The sequence below is a fragment of the Trachypithecus francoisi genome, unplaced genomic scaffold, assembly GCF_009764315.1.
Source record: "Trachypithecus francoisi isolate TF-2019V2 unplaced genomic scaffold, Tfra_2.0 Contig01440, whole genome shotgun sequence".
Taxonomy (NCBI): Eukaryota; Metazoa; Chordata; class Mammalia; order Primates; family Cercopithecidae; genus Trachypithecus; species Trachypithecus francoisi.
In genome coordinates this window covers 27,566,033-27,580,829 of record NW_022681431.1, presented here as the reverse complement: position 1 = coordinate 27,580,829, position 14,797 = coordinate 27,566,033, and the positions used below count along the sequence as shown (strand labels likewise).

The 14,797-nt window shown below is 36.0% G+C and overlaps 1 protein-coding gene across 3 annotated transcripts in view; it reads left to right on the top strand.

The window, feature by feature from the left end:
* The window catches only part of LOC117095176 (A disintegrin and metallopeptidase domain 3-like), an 80,196-nt gene extending 66,509 nt beyond the window's left edge, over positions 1-13,687 (top strand). For 2 of the 3 annotated variants that reach the window (XM_033231916.1, XM_033231897.1), the window contains exons 17-21: positions 3,155-3,232; positions 4,886-5,000; positions 8,906-9,071; positions 10,319-10,369; positions 13,573-13,687. In XM_033231916.1, the coding sequence (XP_033087807.1) occupies positions 3,155-3,232; positions 4,886-5,000; positions 8,906-9,071; positions 10,319-10,367 (408 nt within the window). In that variant the 3' untranslated portion in view covers positions 10,368-10,369; positions 13,573-13,687. Of the gene's footprint in view, positions 1-3,154; positions 3,233-4,885; positions 5,001-8,905; positions 9,072-10,318; positions 10,400-13,572 lie in introns of those variants that run through there. The other variant, XM_033231908.1, reaches the window with a different exon arrangement.
* The last annotated feature ends 1,110 nt before the right edge of the window (positions 13,688-14,797 follow it).

The following is a 14,797-nucleotide window of genomic DNA, read 5'->3' as shown; positions in this document are numbered from 1 at the left end:
CTGAGAAAGACAAGAAATGGTGAACGGATTCCCTATTTAATAAATGGTGCTGGGAAAATTGGCTAGCCATAAGTAGAAAGCTGAAACTGGATCCTTCCTTACTCCTTATATGAAAATTAATTCAAGATGGATTAGAGACTTAAATGTTAGACCTAATACCATAAAAACCCTAGAAGAAAACCTAGGTAGTACCATTCAGGATATAGGCATGGGCAAGGACTTCATGTCTAAAACACCAAAAGCAACGGCAGCAAAACCCAAAATTGACAAATGGGATCTAATTAGACTAAAGAGCTTCTGCACAGCAAAAGAAGCTACCATCAGAGTGAACAGGCAACCTACAGAATGGGAGAAAATGTTTGCAATCTACTCATCTGACAGAAGGCTAATATCCAGAATCTACAAAGAACTCAAATTTACAAGAAAAAAACAAACAACCCCATCAAAAAGTGGGCAAATGATATGAACAGACATTTCTCAAAAGAAGACATTCATACAGCCAACAGATTCATGATAAAATGCTCATCATCACTCGCCATCAGAGAAATGCAAATCAAAACCACAATGAGATACCATCTCACACCAGTTAGAATGGCAACCATAAAAAGTCAGGAACAACAAGTGCTGGAGAGGATGTGGAGAAATAGGAACACTTTTACACTGTTGGTGGGATTGTAAACTAGTTCAACCATTATGGAAAACAGTATGACGATTCCTCAAGGATCTAGAACTAGATGTACCATATGACCCAGCCATCCCACTCCTGGGTATATACCCAAAGGATTATACATCATGCTGCTATAAAGACACATGCACACGTATGTTTATTGCAGCACTATTCACAATAGCTAAGACTTGGAATCAACCCAAATGTCCATCAGTGACAGACTGGATTAAGAAAATGTGGCACATATACACCATGGAATACTATGCAGCCATCAAAAAGGATGAGTTTGTGTCCTTTGTAGGGACATGGATGCAGCTGGAAACCATCATTCTTAGCAAACTATCACAAGAACAGAAAACCAAACACCGCATGTTCTCACTCATAGGTGGGAACTGAACAATGAGATCACTTGGACTCGGGAAGGGGAACGTCACACATCGGGGCCTATCATGGGGAGGTGGGAGGGGGTAAGGATTGCATTGGGAGTTATACTTGATATAAATGACGAATTGATGGTTGCTGACGAGTTGATGGGTGCAGCACACCAACATGGCACAAGTATACATATGTAACAAACCTGCACGTTATGCACATGTACCCTAGAACTTAAAGTATAATAAAAAAATAAGTTAAAAAGTAAAAAAGAAAGTTTGCCATGGAAATTCCATGGGGACAGTGGTAACAAGCAAACAAGGTGTTTTCCATCCTTGATGTATGTAGATGACATGTGGCTGTTCAGTTTGTGCAAATGTTCCTGGAAAGGTTCCCGTTAAATGCATGGATAAATGCTTAAGGCCTAATTGCAAACTCAAGAATACTTGTTTCATTTTGAAATGATGAAGTTCTGACTGTGTATATAAAGTTACGTTTTTCTTATTTTAAAAAAATGTCATTTTTCACAGAAATAAAAAAATATGAAACTTATATGACACAAAAACAGCTTAATTAGTCAAAGTAATCCTAACCAAAAAGAACAATGCTGGAAGCATTACATTACTTAGCTTTAAGTTACACTACAATCCAATGGTAACCAAAACAGCAAGATATAATTATAAAAATAGACACATAGATCAATGGAACAGAAAAGAGATACCAGAAATCCACATATTTACTTCAAGTTGATCTTCAATAAAGCCAACAAGAACATACATTGGGGAAAAGACCATCTTCAAAAAGGTGCTGGGAAAACTGGATAGCATATGCAGAAGACTGACATTGGACCCATACCTCTCAGCATATACATGAAATAACTCAAAGTGGATTAAAGGCCTAAATGTAAGATCTGAAACCATAAACACCCTAGAAGAAAACCTACAAAAAACTCTTGGACATTGGCCCAGGCAAAGAATACATGACCAAGTCCTCAAAAGCAAACACAATGAAAACAAAAGCAGACAAATGGGACTTAATTAAACTAAAAAGCTTCTGCACAGCAAAGGAAACAACAGAGTAAACTGATAGCCTACAGAATGGGAAAAAATATTTGCAAATTATAAATCCAACAAAGGACTAATATCCAGAATCTGCAAGGAACTCAAACAACGCAATAGCAACAAAATAACCAAGTAACCCCATTAACAAGTGGGCAAAGGACATGAATAGACACTTCTCAAACTAAGACATACAAGTGGCCAAAAAACATGGGAAAAAACGCCCAACATCACCAACTATCAGAGTAAAACCTTAATGAGATACCATCTTACACAAGTCAGAATGTCTATTATTAAAAAGTCAAAAACAATAGATGTCAAGAATGTGGAGAAAAAGGAAAGTTTATACACTGATGTTGGGAATGTAAATTAGTACAACCTCTTTGAGAAACAGTATGGAGATTTCTCAAAGTACTAAATGTAGACCCACCATTTGACACAGCCACCGTACTACTCAAATACAAAATGAGCATAAAAATATCTCCTTCTGGGAACATCACACACCGGGGCCTATCATGGGGGGGGAGGGATTGCATTGGAAGTTTTACCTGATATAAATGACGAATTGATGGGTGCTGACGAGTTGATGGGTGCAGCACACCAACATGGCACAAGTATACATATGTAACAAACCTGCACGTTATGCACATGTACCCTAGAACTTAAAGTATAATAAAAAATAAAAAATAAAAAAATAAAAAACAAATATCTCCTTCTAAGGGTCTACATGAGTAAATAAAAGAAAGGTGCATAAAAAATGTTAAAAGAGGTCCTATAAATTAAAATTGCTAGTACAAGCTGGCTACTTTTTTCTTGTACCAGTTTGCAATAAAAATGTATATTTCTGCTTTCTGAAAATATCTCACTTGTAATATTTCTTATTAAGTAATAACATACCATTTAGAATTGTTCCTATGGTTTTTATTAAAATGTTATGAAATTCAGATTCATCTGTTCTGTAGGTCTCCTGTGCATATAATATTTGTACGAATATAATTCCTTATCTCTTTACTTTACATTTAGTATTTTTTTTGTTGTTTGCTTTGTAACATTTTAGGTATGTCATTCGCATGGATGCAGATATCTTAGTGAACTAAATATAACAAAATGTACTACAAATTGTGGACAGAATGGGGTATGTAACAGTTACTATTTTTCTCAGTATAATTATTTTAATCTATGTCAATAACATGTTCTACGATAATAACAAAGTTCACAAGTATTAGATGTGAAAATTTCTTTTTGAAAATTGTCATTAAATAAGGAAAGTAGATCTACTATTTATACATACATATTATTTATGCGTATAATCACATTGTTATAGGCCTCATGAGCAAATAAGTTTACACTTTGTAAAAAATGCACCGTGAAACAGAATCCATTATTATGATATTAGATTAAGATTATTAAATTTTGGAAATGGATGTATTAAGGACTATACTTATACTTTTATGCATATATATACATATTGTTTATAATTGAGTGTATGTATACTTATATAATATTTATGAACATCCACACACTGTTATGCACATTGATTTATGAGATCACAGTTTTCAATCCATTAAAATATGTTTCATTCCTCAAGAGCTTCGACTTATTTCACTATATGGCTCATCCATACTATATTTGAAACGCCATTCACTGATGGCCTTTCAATTAATGTTAAATTTTAGCTTAATTATTACAAATAGTGGTACAACAGATATGACTGTAAATTTACCTTTGCACATTGATATGCTTTTTTAAATTATTAGCAAATAAAATTTGTTTGGGCTGAACATATGCACAATTTGAATTTTTCTAATTAATATACTGTCATCAAGAAACATTATACCAGTTTTTTCTCCCACCTATCATGTATGAAAATGTGCATTTCCTCATATTCTGTCCAGATTAGTTGTATTAATCTTTTAACATGCTAAGTCCATTATTAATTTGCATTTATTTGATAATTAATAACACAGTTCCTAAGTATGTATGGTCATATCTGCCACTCACATCTCTGTCTCCTCATCTATTGTAAACTTATCTACTGGCTTATAGAAATGTTGTAAACTTTATAAGTTATTCTAAGCATGCATTTGTCTCCTTGTGGTCAGTGTCTTCTGCCATATTGATGATTCTTTTTTTTATAGTAATTCAGGAAAAAAGTGGCCTGCCTGTGTGGTTTACGTCAATTTTTCCCCAAAATTACTTACACATCTATTATTTACAGTTTCTTTTCTTTCTTACATAGTTTTAATTGAATTTCATAATGAATTTTGCGTGCATTTATTTCTGAATTCTCTACTGGCCCTTTTTCCTTTCGTCTGCCAGATCACATTTTTACATTTTTTCTAGCTTTCTATACAAATTTTTTGTGTCTGTATCTGATTGAGCAAGCGTCTTAAAATTTTGGCTTTCCCCCCTATTTTTTTAAATAAAATTTGGCTCTCATCACAACTATTTTTTTAAGTCCAACACAATTTATAATAAATTTTTACTTCCACCATTCTATGGTTTCTAGCATCATAATCTGTATGCCCTTCTAATAAAAAGCATTTAAATTGTATCAAGAATGGTATTGACTTTATTAGAAATGTAAGAGACAAACAAGAAGATACCTCTATGATGTTTGAAAATATATTGCATGAACACTTATCATACTGTCTCTTATTTTTAAAATTATTTTTCATATTAAGTTTAAAACTCCTTATATTAAATGGTAGTATTAACAATCACATATAAGGCAGTTAATTTTTGGTTGTATATAAATGCTTTTTTTGTTTGTTTGTTTTGGTTTTAGATTTGCAATGAACATTTCCATTGTCAATGTGATCCTGGTTATGCTCCTCCAGATTGTGAGCCATCAATGTCATCACCAGGAGGAAGCATCGATGACGGATTTTGGCTTTCAGTAGGTTAGTCTCTAGATCTGTGTTTCAATACAGCTTTCTGCTCTCATAGAAATGGTCTACATCTTTGCTGTCCTGTATAACTATCAAACATCCAACATGTGGATAATGCAACTAAGGAACTGAAATTTCAACTGTATTTTACCTAATTTAATTTAAATTTAAATGACCACTGTGACTAGCAGCTACTAAATTGGATCTAGAGCCAGACAGCTCTAAATCTGTCTGCCAACCAAAATTTTCTGTATAGTTTTAATTCTCACCTAGAAACAAACATTTTAAAAGCCCTCCCCTTCACTTTAAGCAGGGTTACCAGAATATTTCTATTTATACGCAGAGTTTTCTATGCAAGTGTAGTTAAATTATAGAAAACATTGTAGTTTTATTATATAGTCTGTGTATTCCAAGGACGTCACCTACTGTGATATCCCAATTCACAATCAAATTCAATCTTTAAAGTTAACTGTAATATCAAAAGAGAAAAATCATGAAATTGTTCATGCCTACAGCATATGAATAGTCTGTGGCAATGAATATTTTTAAATTAATTTGATGAAAGTCATGAATAAATATATTTGTTTTTACTAAACCTTTCTTTTACTATTAGAATTCTATACTTGAATAAATACTTGAGGAATGGATTCATATGTCAAATATGCTGAAGTGGCATATAACTAGATGTGTGAATATCTTAATATGGCAACTTAAGAGCATAGGAGTTAAAGACAATAGGAGTTAAAGATCAAGAAAAAATATATGCCAAGAGGTTGTTAGAATGAGTTTCCTTGTTCCCACAACTTAGAATTTGGGGTACTTTATTGGTAGATGATACTGAAGAAAGTAGTTTCAGTTAGTTTAGGAAGAAAAAAGTAGTTGAAATAAATATATACATAAGTAAATTAAAAGAAGAATAAATTAACCTACCCTCATCTTTCACCAATGTTAAAATGTTGCAAATCTGTCCTACAATGTCAAAACTGGGAAATGAACATTGCTAACATACAGAGACCTTAATCAGATTTCTCCAGTATATTTACACTCATTTGTGTGTCTGTGTGTTTGTGTGTGTGCGTGTGTGTGTGTTCTATGCAATTTTATCACAGTTTAGATTTATGTACAGCTATCACAATGACAGTGCATAGCTGTATCGTCACTACATGGTTGTCTAACATGACCCCTTGGTAGATACATTTTTTTCTTTTCCCTCATCTCTAACTCTCCTTCCAACCATTAAATGCTTCTCCATCTCTCTAATTATGTGGTTTTATGAATGTTATATAAATAAAATTATATGGTTTTTATATTTGTGCAATTAACTTTTTTTCTTTTTGTTTGAGTTATTTGTAGGTTCTGGATATTAGCCCTTTGTCAGATGAGTAGATTGCAAACATTTTCTCCCATTCTGTAGGTTGCCTGTTCACTCTGCTGGTAGTTTCTTTTGCTGTGCAGAAGCTCTTTAGTTTAATTAGATCCCATTTGTCAATTTTGGCTTTTGCTGCCATTGTTTTTGGTGTTTTAGACATGAAGTCCTTGCCCATGCCTATGTCCTGAATGGTACTACCTAGGTTTTCTTCTAGGGTTTTTATGGTATTAGGTCTAACATTTAAGTCTCTAATCCATCTTGAATTAATTTTCATATAAGGAGTAAGGAAAGGATCCAGTTTCAGCTTTCTACTTATGGCTAGCCAATTTCCCGGCACCATTTATTAAATAGGGAATCCTTTCCCCATTTCTTGTTTTTGTCAGGTTTATCAAAGATCAGATGGCTGTAGATGTGTGGTATTATTTCTGAGGGCTCTGTTCTGTTCCATTGGTCTGTATCTCTGTTTTGGTACCAGTACCATGCTGTTTTGGTTACTGTAGCCTTACAGTATAGTTTGAAGTCAGGTAGCATGATGCCTCCAGCTTTGTTCTTTTGGCTTAGGATTGTCTTGGCAATGTGGGCTCTTTTTTAGTTCCATATGAACTTTAAAGCCGTTTTTTCCAATTCTGTGAAGAAAGTCATTGGTAGCTTAATGGAGATGGCATTGAATCTATAAATTACATTGGACAGTATGGCCATTTTCAAGATATTGATTCTTCCTATCCATGAGCATGCTATATTCTTCCATTTGTTTGTGTCCTCTTTCATTTCACTAAGCAGTGGTTTGTAGTTCTCCTTGAAGAGATCCTTGACATCCCTTGTAAGTTGGATTCCTAGGTATTTTATTCTCTTTGAAGCTATTGTGAATGGGAGTTCATTCACGATTTGGCTCTCTGTTTGTCTGTTCCTGGTGTATAAGAATGCTTGTGATTTTTGCACAATGATTTTGTATCCTGAGACTTTGCTGAAGTTGGTTATCAGCTTAAGGAGATTTTGGGCTGAGACAATGGAGTTTTCTAAATATACAATCATGTCATCTGCAAACAGGGACAATTTGCTTTATTTTCCTAACTGAATACCCTTGATTTCTTTCTCTTGCCTGATTGCCCTAGCCAGAACTTCCAGCACTATGTTGAATAGGAGTGGTGAGAGAGGGCATCCCTGTCTTGTGCCAGTTTTCAAAGGGAATGCTTCCAGCTTTTGCCCATTCAGTATGATATTAGCTGTGGGTTTGTCATAAATAGCTCTTATTATTTTGAGATACGTTCCATCAATACCGAATTTATTTAGAGTTTTTAGCATGAAGCACTGTGGAATTTTGTCAAAGGCCTTTTCTGCATCTATTGAGATAATCATGTGGTTTTTGTCTTTGGTTCTGTTTATATGCTGGATTATGTTTATTGATTTGCATATGTTGGACCAGCCTTGCATCCCAGGGATGAAGCCCATGGTGGATAAGCTTTTTGATGCACTGCTGGATTCTGTTTGCCAGTATTTTATTGAGGATTTTTGCATCTATGTTCATCAGGGATATTGGTCTAAAATTCTCTTTTTTTGTTGCGTCTCTGCCAGGCTTTGGTATCAGGATGATGGTGGCCTCATAAAATGAGTTAGGGAGAATTCCCTCTTTTTCTATTGATTGAAGTAGTTTCAGAAGGAATGGTAGCAGCTCCTCCTTGTACTCAAGCAGATGTTTCTATACCCATGCTTATAGCAGCATTATTTGCAATAGCCAAAACATGGAAAACCCAAATGTTTATTGACAAGTAAATGGATAACCATAATAAGGTGTAGAGATACAATGGAAGATTATTCACCCTTGAAATGAAGACAATCCTGTCACACCCTACAATGTAGATATAAACTGAAGACCTTATGATCAGTGAAATAAGCCTGTCACAACATGACAAATATTATACGATTCTGCTTCTATCAGCTACCTAGAGTAGTCAAACTCAGAGTCAAAGTAGAATGGTGGTTGCCAGGGGCTGAGTTCTGCTTCCATTAGTACCTAGGTTAGTTAGATTCATGGAGTCAAAGCAGAATAATGGTGGTTCCGCTGGGGAGAGGGAAAAATGGTGCATTAATATTGAATGGGTAAAAAATTTCAGTTTTGCAGAATGAGAAAGTTCTGAAGCAGGGTAGTGGTGATGGTTGCACATCAATGTGTATGTACTTAATGCAGTTCACAAAAAGAAATATGATACACTAAAATAGATTATATAAGTAAATATTAAGTATACATGAAGGAATTATAAGTAAATTTATGTCAATAAATATGTATTTTTATGTCAATAAAATAAGTACATTTATGAAAATATTATATATTGTCAATGACAGTGTATTGTCAATTATATGTATAAGTGTATTGAGTTGACATACAAAATGTGTAATGCACTTTGGGGCCCAGTCAGAGAAGGCTAAAAACACTTTTAAATTCAAATATATTCATTCTTTAACTGTACTGAGCTCTAAATTTCTATAATTCAAATTCTGGTATGATTTGATCATTTTTCAAATAGTTAAAAAGGTACTCTCATGTTTTCAGATAAAAGTGTACCCTTGTTTCCAAAACGACGTGCTGCTCCTAAAAACAATGGTCTTTTGATCAGTTTCTACATTTTTTCACCTTTGCTCATTTTAATTGCTATTGTCAGTCTTAAATGGAATAAAATGAAGAGATTTTGGAGCAAAGTGGGAACAATAAGCAGCAAGTAAGTAAATGTATTATTTTTAATTTAATATTAAAATTGATTATGGGAAGAATTCAGTGCAATTCAGAATCCAAGAAGGGACTCTAGGATGGATTGGATTAATGTTTAGAAATATTTAGTAAGCTCAGGCCTGTAATCCTAGCACTTTGGGAGGCCGAGGCAGGCAGATTGCCTGAGCTCAGGAATGTGAGACCAGCCTAGGCAACACGGTGAAACCCCGTCTCTACTAAAATACAAAAAATTAGCCAGGCGTGCTGGCATACGCCTGTAGTCCCAGCTGTCCCAGCTACTCGGGCGGCTGAGGCAGGAGAATTGCTTGAACCCAGAAACCGGAGGTTGCAGTGAGCCAAGATCATGCCACTGCACTCCAGCCAGGGCAACAGAGTGAGACAAGAAATATTGAGTAAGTTCTCAGCATATAACAGTTTTTTGTTTGCTTTTTGTTTTGTTGTGTTGTGTTTTTATTTCAGTCATCTGAGTATCCTGCATGTTCTTACAGGGCCAAGAACAATTAAAGCTATTCAGTAAAGCCTCATTGCCTTTCACATAGAAATTCAAGTTCTCTACAATTGTTTAGGAAGTTCTGTTGACTTCCCAAGGAACCCCATTTCTCTTGCATTGACAACCAGTTGTGCCAAAAAGGTCCACAGAAATAGTCAGGGAAGAAAATTTTGTGAATAGAATATGTAGAAGTTAAGAAAAATAGGAGATGGTATAGAATGAGGGAGAGAACTCAGGATACTTTGTATTTTGTGCATAATTAATATGGCTCATGTTTTTTGGAAATTATAGGTAAGGTAACTTGTACAGCTTGTTTTTTTTTTTTTACTCTAACACCATATCAAACCATAATTTGTTTTATGTATATGTAGGGATTTGAGAACTCAAAAGGAAGAACAAGTGGGATCATTGATTAAAACTGACAAAATCTGGTCACAACAGCCTAAGTTTTACAACAGTAAGTGGTTTCAGGGCCGCCAGGGTAAGAAATGAAGTAGGGCTGAAGCAAAAAAGGATAGCAATGAGCCAGATGATCAGGTACTAGGTCATTCTCTTTAGCAGCTGAAGGCTTTATAATTGACGTCACCCCTTCTTGTCTATGTCCGTTTTTTCCAAATTGACTGCTCTGCTTGCACTTGGCCACTTGATACATATTAATTGATTAATTAGTGCCAATCTAGCTTTTTAAACTTTTCCTGATTTCACTCAAGACTACAGTGTTTCCTAACGTTATCTCTTTTATACAGATCTATCTCAGAAGACAGCAGTAGTAACAACAGCCAGTCACAGAGTTAAAGGTGATGTGAAGTAATCAAATTGTTAAGAAAATGATAACTCATGGAGTATTTTTTTACTTTTAACAATACCTCAGTACGAGAAAACTATTATTCCCATATTTCATCATCTTGACTCCTATTTATTAATACCATCTAGTAAAACAAAGATAAGAGGCCGGGCGCGGTGGCTCAAGCCTGTAATCCCAGCACTTTGGGAGGCCGAGACGAGCGGATCACAAGGTCAGGAGATCGAGACCATCCTGGCTAATACGGTGAAACCCCATCTCTACTAAAGAATACAAAAAAAAACTAGCCGGGCGACAAGGCGGGCGCCTGTAGTCCCAGCTACTTGGGAGGTGGAGGCAGGAGAATGGCGTAAACCTGGGAGGCGGAGCTTGCAGTGAGCTGAGATCCGGCCACCGCACTCCAGCCTGGGTGACAGAGCCAGACTCCATCTCAAAAAAAAAAACACAAAGATAAGAGAATATATTTGATGTTAATCATGTTTTATACTTATTTAGAAATATTCTAAATATTATACTTATTTAGAAACATTAGCCAGAGATGTATTGAACAACATTTTTGTAATAAAGAATGATGTTACAGAGATTATAAATATTTTTGTAAAATATTCATAAACAATCATACCTCCTCTGGCCTTATTTAAGGTTCTCATTGGGCGATTTACACAGATTGTCTCTCCACATTTACGATGATTGATCCTTACTAAAATGCCATAGATATTGTTACCGGTATTTTAGAGATGAGGAAATGGATAAAAGGAAATAAACTGATTCCCCAGGAAAATAGAATTTTAGTGAGTATTGTAGTAGAGTTTAACTTAAGACAATCGGACTTCAGAATTTAAACTCTTAAGATTGCCACAATCTTGAACAAATATAGCCTGATATATGACTGGGGATTGGGAATGGAATTTACATCGATTGAGACACATGAGATGCCAGGCAAAATGTTAAATGCACCTTTCTTCAAAGGCAGAAAGATACTTTTTAAAAAATGTTTAACATGGGATAAAATAGGCATTCATATATATTGTTCAAAGTTCTAATTCATATGTGTAAAGAAATAATTATATTTGATGTGTTAGGCCTATCACTGGGAATAAATGGAAAAGTCAAAACTTCAACCATGAGTGAGATCAAGAGTTCATCTAATTACTTAGCTGCCATTCCCTCATATCTGACTTTGTTGACAGTTAAGTCAATGGGTCTCTGTTTCCTTACCTGCCACTAAGCATTGGGAATTAGAGAGACACTAGGGCCCAAGCTTTCTTATTTTAAATTGTAAGTGGATCATCATAAATACTACTCCCCTTCTCCTAGGAAAAAGTCAAAACCAGACATCCAGGCTTTCCAGGGATAAAGATAGAGCTTTTCCATTCCAGCTGCACATCAAATCTACCCCACACAGGCATATATTGGCATTATCCATGCAAATATCTTCACAGCAGCTTTCAAAACATATATATGATATGATGCTAAAATAAGTCAGGAATGTTGGAGAAATATCAAGGATGTCATTCTATCTGGAGAAGAGTTACCAAGAGGGTTGCAGTTGTGATGAGGTCAGAGAAGTAACACCCATGGAGGGTGTTGGCGCTCTTGGAGGCCATCTGTCTTACTTTGAGTGAAAAGGAGGAATCACTGGATGGTGCATGTGACTTACACTTTAAAAAGCTGCTTTGTTGAAAACAAACAGCTATATGATGGCAAGAGTAGATGTGGAGAAACTACTGCAGTAATCCAGGTGAGAAAAGGTGGCGCTTCAGACCAGGGGTGGTAAGGATGGTCTTATGGATACATTTTGAAGGTAATGCAACAGAATGTACTGACAGTTTGGATGCAGAATGTAAGAAAAAATGCTTAAATAATATGGCTATTGATATACAGCAGGAAAATAGCAAGGCTAAAAAGTAAAACCACCTCTCTTTATTTACAAAATTTTGACTTTTTTTTTTGTTTTTTTGAGATGGAGTCTCACTCTGTTGCCCAGGCTGGAGTGCAATGGCACAATATTGACTCACTGCAACCTCTGCCACCTGGGTTCAGGTGATTCTCCTGCCTCAGCCTCCTGAGTAGCTGGGACTACAGGTGTGTGCCACGACACCCAGCTAATTTTTGTATTTTTAGTACAGACAGGGTTTCACCATGTTGGCCAGGGTGGTCCCGATATCCTGACCTCATGATCTGCCCACCTCGGCCTCCCAAAGTGCTGGGAATTTGCAAGTTTATGAATGCTGAGATGTAAAATCCATGTAGGTAACCATGAGCCAAAATAAGTATCTTGTATGTCACAATGAGGAGTTTAAATATTCTTCTGTATGACTAAGAACATAGGTAAGGTACTTTTCAAGATGGTAAGAAACGGATTTGGTACTATATGTCTTGCAGTTTACAAATTTCACTGGGATAAAATAGGGAAAGTAGATTCAGTCACAAATGGAAAGTAGTGAAGCTGTTAAGAGACTGTTGAATGCACAGGAAAGGTGTGATGAGGACAGGATTGCAGAGGAGGAAAAGCACAAAAACGTTTTCAGAGGTATGACAGAGGCCCGATCTGTTAGAGTAGTGACTGGATGGACGTTTTTGGGTTAGAATAAAAGAGAGAACTAAAAAACCTCCACTCTTCTGACAGAATGGATAGTGACATCTTTTACCAGTGACACATTTTATAGTAGAGAAATAACTGGTTTTGTTTGGGGTGAGGAAGTGGAGAGGATTGAAGAGTTAGTTTGCCTTTAAACAAGTGTGTGGGTTCTTACCACTGGAAATGCACAGAGGGTTTTTGAAAGTTCTTTTCCTCCTCAGATACATAGAGAAAAATTTATAGTAATTCTTTCCTATTTTTTCACATATTTCTGTTGCTGTTTTTTTTCTGTTTCCTTTTTGTGGTTTTCCTTTATACTTTTCTTCTGTTTCTTTGTTGATGATTTTCATTTATCCATGTAAAGTTTAGAGACTGTGTAAATTAAAAATATAAATATCAATTTATAATATTCCCTTTTAATGTAGCTATTACAATCCATTTATGAAAAATAAATTTAGATTTATAAATTTCCTGAATCACAGACACAGACTGCACCAGTATAATCAGTGTCTCACTATACTAACTAAGTGTTCTACCAATAGTTGAATAGTAAATAACAGCTTTTATTAACAGTGAAGATTTAACATTTTTATTTTTTCGTATTTCCTCTGCAACAGTAACCAAGTGATAAAATCAAAGCCATCAGATGAAGAAAGGATATTACCAAGAAACTCACCGTTAACTTAAAACTTTCAATTTCACAAAACAAAATAAATCATATGACTAAAAGCATACAAGCTTGTGTCTATTGATTCTTCTACCCTCCATGATCCTTTAGCAGGAAGTGAGCAGCTTTGTCTCTTTGTAACTTTGGAAGTTGTTACATCATAAGCTTTAAAGCCTTCTGAAACAGGAGAGTTCAGTGATCTCCCTCACAGGACATGTGGCAGGGGAGTGGCTCACCTGTTCGGATGCCCCTGCTCAAAGCCCTCGTTTGCTGATCTGCTTGTCTTGCCACATCTGTAGCAGTTAACAGGTACACCCTGGGAATTCTGGGGTTTGTGGTCTTGCTTGGTGGACATTAAAGCCCTTGTCTCTTTCCTGTATTTCCTCTCTCTTTCCTGGACCTCCCTGTCTCTATTACAAAAGACTGAAGTGGCCACTTTCAGGAAGTTCTATAAAGTACTATCTGGTCCCAGGACCTGTTTTTTGCAGCTTCCTCCTGATATCAGGGGCTGCCTGAATAATAAACTTATCCTTTAGGATTAGTTGTTCCTCAACTGAATCAGGAGATAGACAGGTGCTTTACCAAGGCCTCGCTAAGTCTTTCCAAGAAGGCAGTGGGATTTTCATCAGCTCCCTGGTCAATCATGGATAACTTAGTATAACTGAGAGGCTTGGTCCTGGTCCTACACAAGTCCTCCATTATGCACACCTGAAAGTGTCTCGTCTTCCAGTCTCCCCTCTCACCATTGGGATCCCATCCAGGGTCATTCATTAGTACTGTCTCTCTTCCAGTTGGATAATGTTCACCTTCTTCCCTGATGCTATATGTGCTACAAAGCTCATCCCCAAATTTCTCTGCTGCTTGAAGAGCAGCCTGCTTCTCTGTGTCTGTCAGGGTCTGATTCAAAAGTAACACCATGTCTCTCCAGGAGAGTTCAAATACTTGGATGAAATTCTGGAAAGCCTCTATATATTGGACAGGGCCATCTGAAAACTTGCCAAGAGCCCCTTTAATTTGCTTTAATGCCTGTAGTGAGAAGGGGATCTGGACTTTACTGGGGTCAAACTCACCAGGCATCTGAAGCAATTGTTGGAAGGGCAGGGGTGAGACTGGGGCTTGTCTCAGGTGAAGATTTCTAGGAGGGGGTAAGTGAGAGGCTGAAGTTGGATAGGGAG